Source organism: Orbicella faveolata, unplaced genomic scaffold, assembly GCF_042242905.1.
Source record: "Orbicella faveolata isolate gen_17 unplaced genomic scaffold, um_ofav_v1 contig_1, whole genome shotgun sequence".
NCBI lineage: Eukaryota > Metazoa > Cnidaria > Anthozoa > Scleractinia > Merulinidae > Orbicella > Orbicella faveolata.
In genome coordinates, this window is record NW_028301536.1 from 10191580 (window position 1) to 10206175 (window position 14596).

Consider the following 14596-nt stretch of genomic DNA (forward strand, 5'->3'; position numbering starts at 1 on the left):
TCATGCAAATGCGCAAGTCATTCAGTAACCACTGCATAGACTGAAATTGAATGATTCATAATTTGAATGTGGAGTAAACTGTAGCAGAGGGCTATGAGCCACCTAGTGGAATGAATTCAAACAAGACTATAAGGTGTGGCTAGATTTCAACTTGAATTCTGAAGAGTACATGTAAATAGCTACCACCTTAAACAAATATGCAATTTAAATGCGTATAACAGTGCTGTTGGAAGAAGCGTAAATGGTTCTTGTTATAGACGAAAGACAGTCATCTTGATGTCATTAATTATAGTCAGTAGAGAAATCGTTGCAGTGCATTAATCTTTGGCCTTCTCTGTTTAATTACTTTTCAATTCAAGGTTCTTGGTAGTAATTTGCTTTGTAGTTAGTTTAGTGGTCATTATTACATGTATCAACACTCTAATTCACTGTTTCACTATTAAATGCAAGGGAGACAAATTCAATATTTAGTCTGCAGTTACTTTCAAGTGAACCAAGCCCAAAATCAAATGTTAGAAAAGTTAAAGGCCCATTTTCATCCTTGATGCAATGCAGTCGTTTGTTTTTGTTTTCAAACCGCTCTATTGTTAAATGACGCTCTCTGATTGGCTATCTATTTTTTTCGACTTGTTTTTTCGTTGGGAAACTTATTGCACATTCAAAGCTTCGCGCGCGGTGTTTAGTCTCTTTTCTCTGCCAAATTGTCTTGATAATTCTAGAAATAGGTATTGGTTATTCATGGAAGTCGATGAATCCATTAACAACGATGAATCGCAGCAATGAAACATTTACAGGTCATTGATCGATCCAGAAGAACCTGAAAACTCTGAAGACTCCAAGGTAGGTGACAAATCCACGTGGAAAACTTTCATTCATTGTCGAATTTTGCTGTCGGAATATTTGCCTCTGCTGCTATTTGTGGAATGAAAGAAACATTTTCATACTCTTTTTATTGTGTATCTTTTAGGACTTAGCTGCTGCAGAGGTGCGCTGCTCATGTAATGGTGCGTGTGCACGCACAACTGGCGGAGGTTCTTGTTCGTGCGAGGTGGCTAACCAAAACTGCATGTCGAATTGCCTTTGCAATAAAGCAAAATGCAAAAACAAGGTAAATTTTAACAATTTTATTTTCTTACATGAAGAGTTTTTTGGCTTATTGCATCTTTGTATTAGAGGCAAGTGAGGAGGCAGGGGCTGAACGATTAAATATGCCAGTGAATCCTGATGGAGAGGTGCAGTTGTTCAACGAGGTGCAGTCCTCAGCAACACAAATAGAGGTGAAGACTTTTTTATTGTTCGTTCACAAATACACTGTAGTCTACATAGAACTTTTAACCTAAACATTAGTAAAATAAACCAGAATGCTGTTTATACCTGGGGGATCCCAGAGTAGGATTTTCAGCCCTCTGTTGGTTTCTCTGTTCATACTTATAATATTTACACATTTTGCAATGTTCTGTTTGGTCCAGGAATTTTTGTCAAGGCTTACTAGACAGGACATAGAGTACCTCCTCAGGAATGTTTTGGCAATGGGAAGAGGGAGTTTGGACTTTGCAAAGAAGTTGCTAGATGAGAAAAATGCACCACCACCACCTCCCCCAAGCCAAGGCAACAACAGTTTTCCAGAGTGGTGCAGGTGTGGAGTTTGCCAGCCTATGCCCAGTGACCAGGAAAATCTCTGTTGCGAAAGGGTCAACTGCATAACTCGTTTCCAGGTTTTCAACAATATTTGCCTTGACAGAGATATTTTCAAAGTATGTATAAAGGCTTGCTGTGACATCAGAGCAGATGATTTCAATTTTTCTATGGAAAGCTTTCAAAAAGCAGCATACAGACAATACATTCTTTGGAGATATAGAAAACTTGGACAGGGAAACAGGAGGGTTGTCCCATCCCGCGCAGTTTTGTCAATACGACATGCGTAACATTCTCCAGATGGACGATACATGGGCTTTTGAAGCAGTTGAACTTTAGAAGCATTGGTACCTGCAAGTAGGGAAAGGGGCTGGGGACCAAAAGCAGTCATGTCACAAAACACACTGTTTAAAAATCAACCTTTTCCTCCCCTCCCCTCCCCCCCATTACACTATCATATAAATAATGCAAGGCTATTATCAATATAGGTTTGTTCATCCAAACCACCTTTTTGAGCGTAATATCAATTCCAGTGTTTTGGGTGTGAACTGCATGGTATTTATTACAGCCTCTGACCCTACACCCTTGTGAAATTTGTGATCAAAGGGACATACTTGGGGGACATTATTGTTAACAATAACAATAACAATTTGATTTTTACACAATGCAAGTATTTTAACTTTTTACATAGATTATTTCAGAACATTTTGATGGCAAAGAAAGTTTTGGGAATACCAAAATGTAATAAATTTTGACACCATCTGCCAGTATTATCATAAGAAAACAAGAATCATAACATCTCCACTTCTGGAACAAAGCCATATAATTTACACCAGTAATGTCACACATCCTGTAAGAAGTTATGGAAGTACTGTACTGTTAATAGCTGGTATTAAAGCTGTGTGTATTGAAAGTGAAAAAGAGAACGGTCTTGTAGAATTCCATGTATTTCCTACCCCCAACACCAATCCCCATCTGAAAAAGTAAGAAAATCCGAAGACCCTTTTCATGACAACCATTTAATTTTTTTAGAAGAAATGAAAATTAACTAGAAATAGCAGGTTTCGACGGGCGGGATGGCCCCTTAAGTAACTCTTCCATGGAAGGTGCTGCCTTCATTCTGATTGTAGGGGCTGTCTGCTAGGGATTAAACAGGTTGTCATTTGTTGGCTGTGAGAAGCTCTCCTCTAAAACACAGCGCTCCTTGAGCATCTTATGAAAGGAAAATAGCTGCTACTTTTAACAATCTCAGCATGGAACTTTTGGGTGCGTTTGGAATACTTCCTGTGACCACATGCATCACCAACTGCATTTACCTGCTTCCCTCTTGACAGATGCATGTTATGATCGATGACAGCTAACATTATCCTCATGATAAAGTAGGGATATCTGAAATAAACAAGTTAAAAAAGTTGAAAGTAATCATTACAAAATTTTGCTAGAAGAGACTACAGCAAAAATTTAATATAGGTTATCAATGGTGGGGAACTTCTTTAACACTGATCTTTATATTGCTACTGCATGTGGTCTCTGACAGAAGGGGGCCTGACAAAAGACCTGCAAAGACAGAAAGACATACACAATACACAAGATTGATTTCCTTACTCAAACGCCATGCGCTTTGGAGCATATTTCATGAGCATACTATTGTAGCTCTCCAGGACACTTGTATGCCTATATAAATGATTAAACTAAAAGTTATGAATGGTAAATTAGTACTTTAGTGTCCTAATTTCCTATCATGATCAGTCACCATGAATTCTAAAAGAAAGCGTTGATGTAGAAACAACCAATTTCTAATAATTAAGTGCTTACTTTATGTATGGAATGTGTGAGATTCATCTGCAGCGGTGGGTTGCTGGAGGAAAGGGGAGGTGGAAACATTTTGACCAAAGCAAGAAAATTAACAGTTTTCAAGTTTATAAAACCACTGCCGACTACGGAAATTACTAACCTGAACCAAACATAAAACTCCAAGTTGTTAAGCCACTTCTTATCTAAAACAACCTCCCTGAGAGCTGTTACAGATTTCGAAGACTTCACCGAATACATCTTTCCTGAAGTTTCTGTTTCATCAGGGGAATGCTTGCAGGCTCCTCCAGCCCATTCGTGTTCCCCACAAACATGGTGAAGAACACCAAACCAAGTTTTCTAAAAATTAAAAATGATAAACATGAACGCTACTAGAGCTAAACAAAAAATTACTAGAGAAACAAGAAGTCCAAGGTAACTTCATGAACATTAATAAGACAGTAAACATTAGTTCAGCTGAAGATTCTGATTAATGTGAGATGAAGTGTCATGCACTCAAACCAAACAATAAGACAACAGTAAGATAATTGCATCTCAAAGGAAAAAAACTGTACAGCAAAACTGCTTTGTGTAGATCACGCAACAATGGCACTCCTGTCTAGCACAATATTCAATTAAAAAAATTGTTTCTAACCTTCAGTTCATCCACACCTCCATCACAACTTTGACGGCAAAACCAGAAGTGGTTGACAATGTCATCAATCCACTCTTTCAGAGGTTCACATCCTCTGATGTGAGCAGCCTGTTGCAAAAAGCAAAACAAAACAAAACAAAAACAGAGGCAAATTTAGCTCAAAGATACAAAGTAGGGTGGCCAACTTACTCAGAACAAAGACAACTAGAAACATTTGTTTCATTTGGGAAACTAGACCATACATGCAACATGTAAATGACATTGACAAAACCTGCACTTACTTGATGAAGACACTTCTCAGCTTCTTTGCCTTGTGCCAAATATCAAGAGAGTGAAACAGTTCCAACAACTGTGGAAATTTTTCTACCCAAACAAAACCAGCTATTATTAGTTAATACCCCCGTTGCACAATCCTCTCACATGGCATGGAATTCATTATTCTGGGATGCAAGTTACACAGTGGGACTTTTAAAATAAAGGAAAATCGGGCTGGACTGGTACGGGTTCCTTTGTTTTGGAAGTCCCACTGTGTAACTTGTGTCCCAGCATACTTAATTCCGAAACATGTGACCGGATTGTGCAAAGGGCCTATTGACAATGAAGCTCTCTCTGATTGCTGTTTTATCAATAGTTATAATTCTCAAGGCACAAGCACAACTGTTGGTGATCAAGTCCAGGTTTCTTTACTTCCTTGATGAAAATAACTGTTTACTATTTAATATACCAAGTAATCACCAGCTGTGGGGTTTATATGGGGAAAAAACTGCACCCAAAGAAGTTCGAATACATGTATTTATACTCAAGGCCTCTAAGGGTAGCCATTCCAAACACTGAGAATAAAGGGATTTAAGACTTGGCTGATGAGATGCTTGAGATGAAAATTTGCAATCAACATAAGCATACCTTTCATATCATGCACAAGCTTCATAATTGATGAAGAAGCATCTGTTGCAAGCTCACTGACAGGAAGGACACTAGCCATCTTCTCAAGAAGTCGTCTCAGACCTTCTTTCTCCATGACATTTGAGTTACCCCCTGTCTCCCTTTTGTCAACAACTGCCATGTCCACAACTACTTTGCTGGCATGCTCCATTAGCATGTAGACACTATCTTGCACTATGTCCTGGAGAGTCATTCCTGCCATCAGCACACAAACACAAGTCGTCATACTGTTGAAGAATACCAGTTATTGAAGAGTTCATTTCATCCCAAATCTCCTCAACCACAGGGGCTGCACAGTGCTTCTGGAATCTTGTAAATGTGTTGCTGCTGATAACAGTTAATCTAAGGGCTTTACATAGCAAGGAAAATTTGCTGTAGTTATTCCCAGAAATGATTATTGCTGCTGCAAGAAGGGAATCATTCAGGAAAAACTCTACATTGTTCTTCACTCCTACATGCAAGACTTCTGAGGACACCCATTTCTGGCAATGCCCATTCTTACATATGCGAATGATCTCAACTCTGGACCCAATGGTCTTCACATCTTCCTTCAAATGAAGTCCCTCGCCACCAAGGGCGCATTTATCTCCTGAAAGTTCCAGAAGCTTATTGATGGAGACCATAACCCTCATTCGTGAGTGAAGGACTAGTAATGTCTCAAGATCACCTTTGCTAGTAAGCTGCTGGAAAGCATCCTCTAGCTTCTTAAGAATTTCAACTTGATTTTTCTCTGCTGATTTGGTGGTTTCTTCTTCCTGGGGCATGCTTAATTCTTGTTGAAGGGCCTCAGTGATAGCAGAACTTCCAGCAGCACCACAAACATGGCTGGTACATCATCAACGTCAGTAGGTTAAGGGGTTTCAGCAACAATACAAGGAGCTACAGCAGCAGTATGATGAACACAGCTTGAATCATCTTCGGCACCATAAGAAGGATCAACCATTGTAAGGGTTCTTTCATCCTCCTCACTGCTGACGTCCATGCTGTGAATAAGCAGCATAATATTATTATATTAATTGCTATAATATTCACCACCCCCTCCCCAGCCCCCTCCCAGCCCCATCATGATGAACTGCAGAACAACTCTTTACTGTGTGACATATGATGGTGTGCCTATCTTCAAACATGCATACAGAACAGGCAATCTTACAAGCCTATATTTCAATTAAAATTATATATTTGTATTTTCACAAACTGGTGTTTGCATACTAACTTTAATCATTGAAGGTTGACCCTACTCACTTTTCACCAAGCAACTGTAACTTCAGGATGCTCAGGACTGCCATAGCTATCAAGACTCCATTCATCGTAATCACTGAATTCATCACTAGATGTGTCACTCCTGTTAAGATCTTCCACAATGATGTTCACACTGCACACAGAAGTACATTAAAATCTTGTGAAATTTTTGACATTGTGAACTATGACTTACATATTGGTTGAATGTATGGGACATTCATTTACTATGAGTCATAACTGCACTCTGTCTTGAATTGTCAATTAAACTTCATACATTTCTTTAATTGTTTGGTCTTACAGAGCCCCCCCCCCCCCCCCCCTTCCCAACCCCAGGAAATTCCAATCCCTTACGTGGGGGTTGTATGGATTTTTTCTGGAACTGCACAATACACAGTTGAAAATACACTAATTGTATAATTCATACAATACTACATCGGGATCCAAGTAGTGTATTTTCCATATCCTCAGTGGCTTGAAGATATCAATAATGAATTTTATCATTCGATGCATTTTTTCTTCCTTTCCATTGGTTGAGATCCCACTACATGACCTGCAAATAACTGGCTACAGATAACAGTATGCTCATGCATAAGTAACATCTCAATGTGTTTTGCTGCAAATAATATTCTGTCCATGGGTAATTGAAACCACATTCATGAGTGAAAAATGGCAGATGGCTTCCCTGATCAGTCAAGAAGGGATTAAAATATTAAGCAAACCTGGTGATCGAATTATAAAACAATTATTGAACTTGGTTATCGCAAAACATCGTGATTTGTCAGAGTCACACAGATAAATTATTTGCTCAAGCCTTCGGCTTCAGCAAATAATTGATCTGCTCATGTCTGACAAAACACAATGTTTTGCTCAACCTCATCCAATTATTTTTAAATATTCTACTTGCTGTGCTTGTCATATTGTTTTTAATGCTTGAAAAAAAGATATCTCTTTGCGCCACAATGCTATATCCTTTATTTGCATTCCTTTGCTCCAAGTCAGGAAAATGATGATCATCAAATATAGGCTCAACTGATGTATGAGAGTCTTCTTCAGACAGGCTGTCATCACTTTCAACCCCACCAGCAGAGAATGGGTTGCCAGTCAAACTATTATTGGTCTGGTCAAACAGTTGACTTCTTGAATGCCCTGGATCTGGTTCTCTTTGTTCCCCGAGTCTGATATCCCTGTGACATCAACACAACTTGAGGGTGACTCACCAGCACGATTTGCACGAATAGGGGTAGAAAACAAGGGAACTGCATCTACAATAAACCAGCAAATAATATGTTTGTAAATAACCTATTTATAAGAACATTAAATATTTATTGAATAAATATACACACAAAAAATAAAATCTAAGCTTAGGTAAGTTTCTAAGCTTGTACATGTATAAGCTTAAAAGCTTATGTGAGACTTACAATAATAAAAAGAACTTGCTTACTTGTATCATTATCTTCTTCACAAGACAGAGGTAAATTTACCCCTGCAGATTCACAACTGGTGTTTGATCTAATAAGGAAAGGAAGAAAATTGACTACAAATGTTGCCTGGAGATGTGTATCGGCAACACAGGAAAATAAATTTATGTAAGAAGCAGAACAAATGGTTTACACCATGTAGCTGTCAAGCAGCAAACCTCACCTTCAACAATGTAACAGGAATTCTGCAAACTCACTGTCTGTGTGTTCTGAAATTCCCAGAGCTTCTTTTCTATCCCTCCAGAAATTAAAAACAGATTCCCTGAACCGAATCGACTTCAAAGAGCCAGGTAACTTTGGTCTCCCAACACGACGGCATGTAATGGGGGCCATTTCGTCAGGCACACATAGTCTTCACAGAACAAAATCTATGAATATATACAGAATATTTACAAAATACTTTCAGAAATATAAACAATGACAACAAGAGAAAGTATTTACAGCAAGAGAATGAAAAATATTCCAAGGATTGCTTTGGGAACAAGCGATGCAAGTTTGCTTCGGAAAATTCGGTAATTTCATGTAACACAAAATCCAGGATCAAAGTATCATGGTGCACAATGCATCAAGGGTGAAAATGGGCCTTTAAAAGTTGTGACAAAATATTTTTTCCACTGTTGTCATGCGTGATTAACATGTTTTTACATAAATTGTCATGCATTCTTGTCCAAATGGCTTTTGCATTTAAGAGAAATAATTTGAGTTCGAGATAGGGGGGATTTGGAGATAACCGGGTTTGAGATGGCAAATTTCTACTATAATTACATTGCCTGTTCATTTGTTGAGTTAGCTGATGAGCCTTTGATTGTTTGGACTTTCCAGGTTTTGTATTTGGATACCTACTTTTATTTTAGTTGGTTCAGGAGTTAATGAGCTAAGATCTTTTAATTGCCAAAATACAACTTGAAGTAATTTGTAAGCTACCATAATGGAGTCAGAACTTATTACTAATATATAACAACATTGTCATGCAGGTAACAAAAACCTTCAATACTGTTTTGTGATTCAAGAACCATTTTTCAATGATATATAACAAACTTTGTCTTTTTTCTTTTCCCAGCTCGTAAAGGAGGTAGAGCTCTTCAAGTACTTACAGCTGACCAGGTATTGTTGTGTTAAAGAAAGTTTATTAAGGTGCCACTAAACCCCCCCCCCCAAAAAAAAATTTTTCCTTTAATAAAATCTACTAATTTCTCTGATTACTTCAGCGAAAAAATTATCTTGATTGATCAAATCCCTGTATTTCTACAGGCATTTGAACATGTAATTTCTATGTTAATGACCGAGCAAAGTGGGATCTGGGTCAGGCTACCAGTGACGTCACTTCAGGAACTGGGCTAAAACACTCGAGAGACTTTTGACTGAGCTTTGAGTGCTGTCAAAACATTTTTGAGTTATTTGTGATTCCTCTTTTATCAAAACCAGACCAGATTTTTAAGTGAAAGAACTGTATCATCTAGCATTACAATTTGGAGTCTTAAGAGCCAGTGCCCATAACTATGGACCAAACAACGGCACAAGTCGAAAAATCGAGTTTGCTCATTTTTTGCCCATAGATTGGCCCTAGCTAGTAAACAAATGGACCATAGTTAGTTTCTGCTAATGCAGCTTTTTTGGGGAGAAATTTGCGAAAAACGATTGTGCCCCAATTGAGCTCAAAATCTACTTCCTGTTATGCTAAATTTTCTGAAAATTTGATTGCTTTGCGCGTCGCACAGCAGCCACTGGAGAATCTTTCAATGGTCTTTACATTCAGCTCAGGTCTTCATGGTTTGACTGAGTGAAAAATAAAATAAATCGAGGTTTCTTTGGAGCCCGAAACAAGATCGAACAGAAATGCAAAATATTAGAATGTGTTGCAAACGAATTATAGCACTAAAATATCGCCATATTTTTCTCTGGGCTATAACTTTAAATACCATAAAAACACTTTCTACGGGTTAACTGTACACCCACCTGTTTGAAAATCAAAAAACATCTCTGGGCAAATGGTTTTAAGTCACCCGCCTTGGCTTGTGCTTCTCATAAATTTTTCCCTGAACTGCTGTGAGAATGTAAACAATTGCGTGATGCGGGCGGTCACCCTGAATACATAATTCATTTCCAACAAACCGCAGATGGCTATCTTAGAACATTAGGGTGAAAAAAGAAAAACACAATAGACCACTTTTAACTTTAATATTTTGAAAGTCATCGCTTTGGAAATTTCGTTAATTAAAAACGCCAATTAAAAGCAATTTACTTGGAGTTCAGGTGTTATTGCTATGTTGTTTTAAGCTGTCGTTCTTTCTTTGATCATTTTAATTACAAGAACGAGTTCTAGAAAGAAAATCGTTCTAAGTTCATTTGTTAAACGTAATGACAAGTTGATATTATTGGTTTGTAGCCTTACGTGATCTGAAGGAACACTACAGTGATTAAAATTGTATTTGTTGATTTCGACGGATTGATTTGCGGTTAAACCTTTCTATTTGTACCAGCACATTTAGTGCCTTTTCTTCTGCTAAAAAGTTGGAAAAAGTAACGTAAACAAATCCTAAAAGTTTAAATCATAAATAAGAGGCATCAACAGTGCGAGTGTCTCGGTAAGCTGTTAATTTGAACAATTACTGTGCTGGACGGATTGCTTTCTAGGTTACGCACGTACTATACATATAGTTCATTGTGCACGAATGTTTCTGTTTCAAACAACTGAAATGCTCAATGCTTTTCTTTTTTTCTTCAGTCTTAAAACTTATTGTTAGAGTTAGGCTAAACCCTAAACTGTTTTGTCGGCCAACCTATTTTTGGCTAATTGCTTAATCAAATTATGTATATATTTCATTGAAATTCGCTCTTCCGTGACCGACTTCCGCAAACAAAACAAGATGGATGTTCGCTGTTCATTTAAGACTACAATCCTGGTCAAAAGTGTTGGGACAGTTACGGCAGATGACTTCACAGGCAGCCTCTCTTAAGACCAAAATCGCGCAAGCCCGCCTACCCCCCTCCCCCCTGTCGATGTTGATAAAAGTCTTGAAAAAAAAAATCCTTGACAATAGCTTCAGAATAGCCACGTTTCAAGAATTGTTCGCCTCCTAGAACAGTATTCTCAAACTAAAGAGACAATAAGATAGATATTCACGTCTTATTCCAATAATAGTGATTTTTCAGCAATTGCATTCAGTTCCAACACAACTGTCTAACCACTTTCTGTTGTCCCTTTTTCCTTTCTTCCCACATCCGATCTAGTCTTCAATTGTACTTGCTTTTATTCATCTTTTGTTCCAAAACATTAAGGACGTAGTTGAAATCATGGGTTTTAATGCGCAAAAAGGGGAGGTATCCTACCAACTTATGGCCAGGATTGCAGGTTTGCACTAGAGGAAATTGTTCCGGATTTGTGATGAATCTGGAACGTTTTAGTGCCGGATTGATTTTGCCGTTTACACAAAAGTGGACGAATCCAAAATAAAAACTCCCCAGTTTGGTTGTGTCTCCAGAGATTTCCAGAGATTTTAATAATAATAATAATAAAAGCTTTATTTAAAACTGAAAGACCGATCAAGGAAGTCCGGAATTTAAAGTGGGAACTTTGAATCCAAAAACTTTTGAATCCGGAGAGTTTTGTTGTGTAAACGATTTTCTCTTCAATCCAGATATTTTTCTGCCTGTGATCTTTTGAGTTTGCGGTGGAACGAAAATGGCGGATAACATGATCCAGTCATAGTCGAGTGGTAGGCTCATTGATGGCCATTTGATGGTGGTCGCTGGGTGATTACCTCGTGTTGTTTCAGGTGTAGGTAATCACTTTTATAATGGCTAATGCCATATTCCTCAGAAACCCAATTTATACTTTACTGCGCAAATGACGACGCTGGCACGATCAAAAACCTCGACAGTTCTAGATATTAAGTAAAGACCAGAATAAATACCTGGAGGGACCTGACATGATGGATAACAGTACCGTGGTCAGTGAGTTGAAAGAAAACTTCAGACTGTCTCAACCTACCCCTAGCCTTACTTGCGGGGCCATTTTGTTTCTCGTTGTCAAGGCAACAAACTGCTTGTTAACCATTCCATCATGAATGTTCCTGGAGTTATTGTCGTGTGTAAACGGTTAAGAATCTGAAAATCCTTTCACTGTAAACCCCTAATAATCCGAATACTCTGAAATTGATGAATCCGGGAACTTTTACGAATCCAAAAAAACTCCTTTAGTGTAAACCGACCTAGTCCTAGATCGACCACTGTAATGTTTATTTGTCTACCAGTGTTATGATCTGCAAATTTCAGTTAATTGATCAAACAATCAAAGTAGGAAGGATGGATTTTTTTCCCAGTATGATTGAAACTTAAACGCAATTTCTTCCTCAGCTAATTCAATTCAAGAAATTCCGGGTTTTCCAGCTGAGTTTGAGCATATTGTGTAGGTACAAATTTTCTACACAGCTAGAAGAGCTGAGATGCCGTCACGCAGTTAGTAGTTTATAGAATTTATGGTATTTCCACTTGACTTTATTTGTCAGTCAATGATTCAATTGCCATAAACCATAGAGGATTGGTTAAGTGTATCTTTAAAACTGCCACTGTATTGTAAGTTATCAGTGAAATCAATAAAATAAACAAGTGTTAAAATCATTTCCCGGAGTACTGTAGTAACGTTCTTTATCAGGGATATCGTGGGTGTTGCAATGCAAATGAAAAAATTTCCATTATTTTATCCACACAATGTTTCAAAAATTGCTTTCATCGGATTGCTGGAAACGAATATTTAATCGAGAGTGGCTATCTGCGTCACACAATTGTTTACATTCCAACAGCGGATTTTGGGCAAAATCTGTGAGAAACACAGGCCAAGGCAGGCGACTTGAAACCATTTGCCCAGAGATATTTTTTGATATCTTAACAGGTGGGTGTATATTTAACCTGTAGAAAGTGTTTTTATGGTATTTAAAGTTATAGCCCATAAAAAATATGGCGATGTTTTTATGCAATAATTCTCTTGCGACACATTGTAAAATTTTGCGTGTCAGTTTGATCTCTTTTCGGGCTCAAAACTAACTTTGATTTATTTTATTTTTTGCTCAGTCATACCATGAAGACCTGAACTGAATATAAAATCCATTGAAAGATTCTCAAGTAGCTGTTCTGCGGAGTGCAAAGCAATCAAATATTCAGAAAATTCAGCAAAACCGGAAGTAGATTTTGAGCCCAATCGGGTCGAAATCGTTTTTGGCATATTTCTACCAAAGAAAGCTGTATTAGCAGAAACTAACTATGGTCCGTTTCTATTCTTACTAGGACCTATCTATGGACAAAATACAAGCAAAATCAATTTTTCGATTTGTGCCATTGATAGGCGATTTAGGTCCATTTTTATAGGCATTCACTCTTAAGCTACAATTTGGACTGCTGCGATGTATGTATTTTTTCCATTTCGAAGCGCGGGTAGCCAGTTGAGATTGTTGCATAATTTAGGCCAGGATCAACCCTGAGCCGGCCAATAACATGTTTATCTTTTAAAGATGTCAATGAATACAAAGAGTTGGTAATTTGACTTTACTAAACGTGCAGATTTCGGAATGTCAAAACATTTTTAGATTCAAACATTGATTTCCACCGAAATACAAGTTAAAATGTGATGCAATCAGAGTCCACTCCTTCCTACTTCTCCAGATCAATGATTGAAAATAGTTTTAACATAAGAGATTAGCAGAGATGTCAGCAAACAGTATCCGAAGGTGAGGTAATTTTTCGTTTCATTATTTTTGACCGACAGTAGTATATACATAGTCAATTACTGTGTACAAACAAACATTGCAAGCTACGTAAGCATGCATATTTCGTACTGGTAAATCGTGGAAAATCCTTCGACAAGATCTTGAAAAGAGGTTCAGTACAGTATTAGTTAAATGAATACATTTCTACTTCACTGTTATTTTGAATGAAATGTCCTTATTATGTATGCTAATAACCTGGGAGTTCTCGACTAATTAGTTTGCGTTTTGGTTGACTGACAAGCACATTCTTCTTTCAGCACCACAATCTCCATTGGTAGCTATAGAGTCGAATCCTAATTGTTTCTTTCACTTTCCTCATATATTATACATGCTTGATCCATTCAAAGTTTGTAATTTAGATATATTTCATTAATCAAAGACGAAGCTCAAAGAACAAAACAATTCTGTATTCGGAATGGCCATTGAGAAACACAGCTGGATTATGACCTCTGTTGTGCGTGTGTTTTTAGTAAAATCCACAAATTCATAGCTAGTTCACCAGTTCAAAGCCTCAACAATCTTAATCACCTTGTTGTAGGACATAGGTTTCATTTACTATTCGCTTAGAAAAGTCTCTTTTTCAAGTACAAAAACCGCAATGCATTAAATTTAGCGTGTCATTTCCTCACCTATAATTTCCATTATTTTGTTTGATCTGGGACTCAGAGGATCACAGTCATTTGATCTCAGAATAGTCAGATGGCTTCCAGCTTATCCCCAATTCTTGTCTTATGGAGTACCTTGGCAATGTTAAGCTTTCCACTAGAGATAGAGAAGAATATACAGGCCATGAAAATCTCTAGGTTTTTACAGTATATTCGAACTCGAGATCGAAGAAATCCTTGATGGCTCCCCGGCTTTAGCTTCACACAGATTTGGTGTTTTTCTCATTTCTGGTTGAGTTTCATCGAGATAGAGGTATTGTAATAAGAGGAAAACTCTATCCTATGCATCCTGTATATCTACAGCCTCCAGCAACACATCTTCCTTGCATTCTGCAAAGATTTTGACACACACTATTGCATGTTTGCTCACATTCTTCTTAGAAACAAAATATTGTTATTTCTGAAATGACATCAGAAGGCAACTCATCC

At 37.7% G+C, this 14596-nt stretch overlaps 1 protein-coding gene and 2 pseudogenes across 4 annotated transcripts in view; 2 read left to right on the forward strand and 1 right to left on the reverse strand.

The window, feature by feature from the left end:
• The window catches only part of LOC110056905 (delta-1-pyrroline-5-carboxylate synthase-like), a 187160-nt gene that overhangs the window by 103363 nt on the left and 69201 nt on the right, over positions 1-14596 (forward strand). For both annotated transcript variants that reach the window (XM_089288517.1, XM_020763461.2), the window contains one exon: positions 8801-8844. In XM_089288517.1, coding sequence (XP_089144643.1) covers positions 8801-8844 — 44 coding nt within the window. The remainder of the gene's footprint in view (positions 1-8800; positions 8845-14596) is intronic.
• LOC149118033 (uncharacterized) lies at positions 111-2561 on the forward strand (annotated as a pseudogene). The gene is made up of 5 exons (XR_016205637.1): positions 111-133; positions 795-840; positions 968-1108; positions 1176-1277; positions 1470-2561. The product of XR_016205637.1 is annotated as an uncharacterized LOC149118033 (transcript).
• LOC110056902 (uncharacterized) lies at positions 2680-8273 on the reverse strand (annotated as a pseudogene). Its single transcript, XR_016206870.1, has 10 exons — positions 7904-8273; positions 7704-7771; positions 7248-7524; positions 6266-6397; positions 4985-6006; positions 4363-4444; positions 4082-4189; positions 3590-3786; positions 3241-3309; positions 2680-3024 (listed from the first exon to the last, which is right to left on the reverse strand). The product of XR_016206870.1 is annotated as an uncharacterized LOC110056902 (transcript).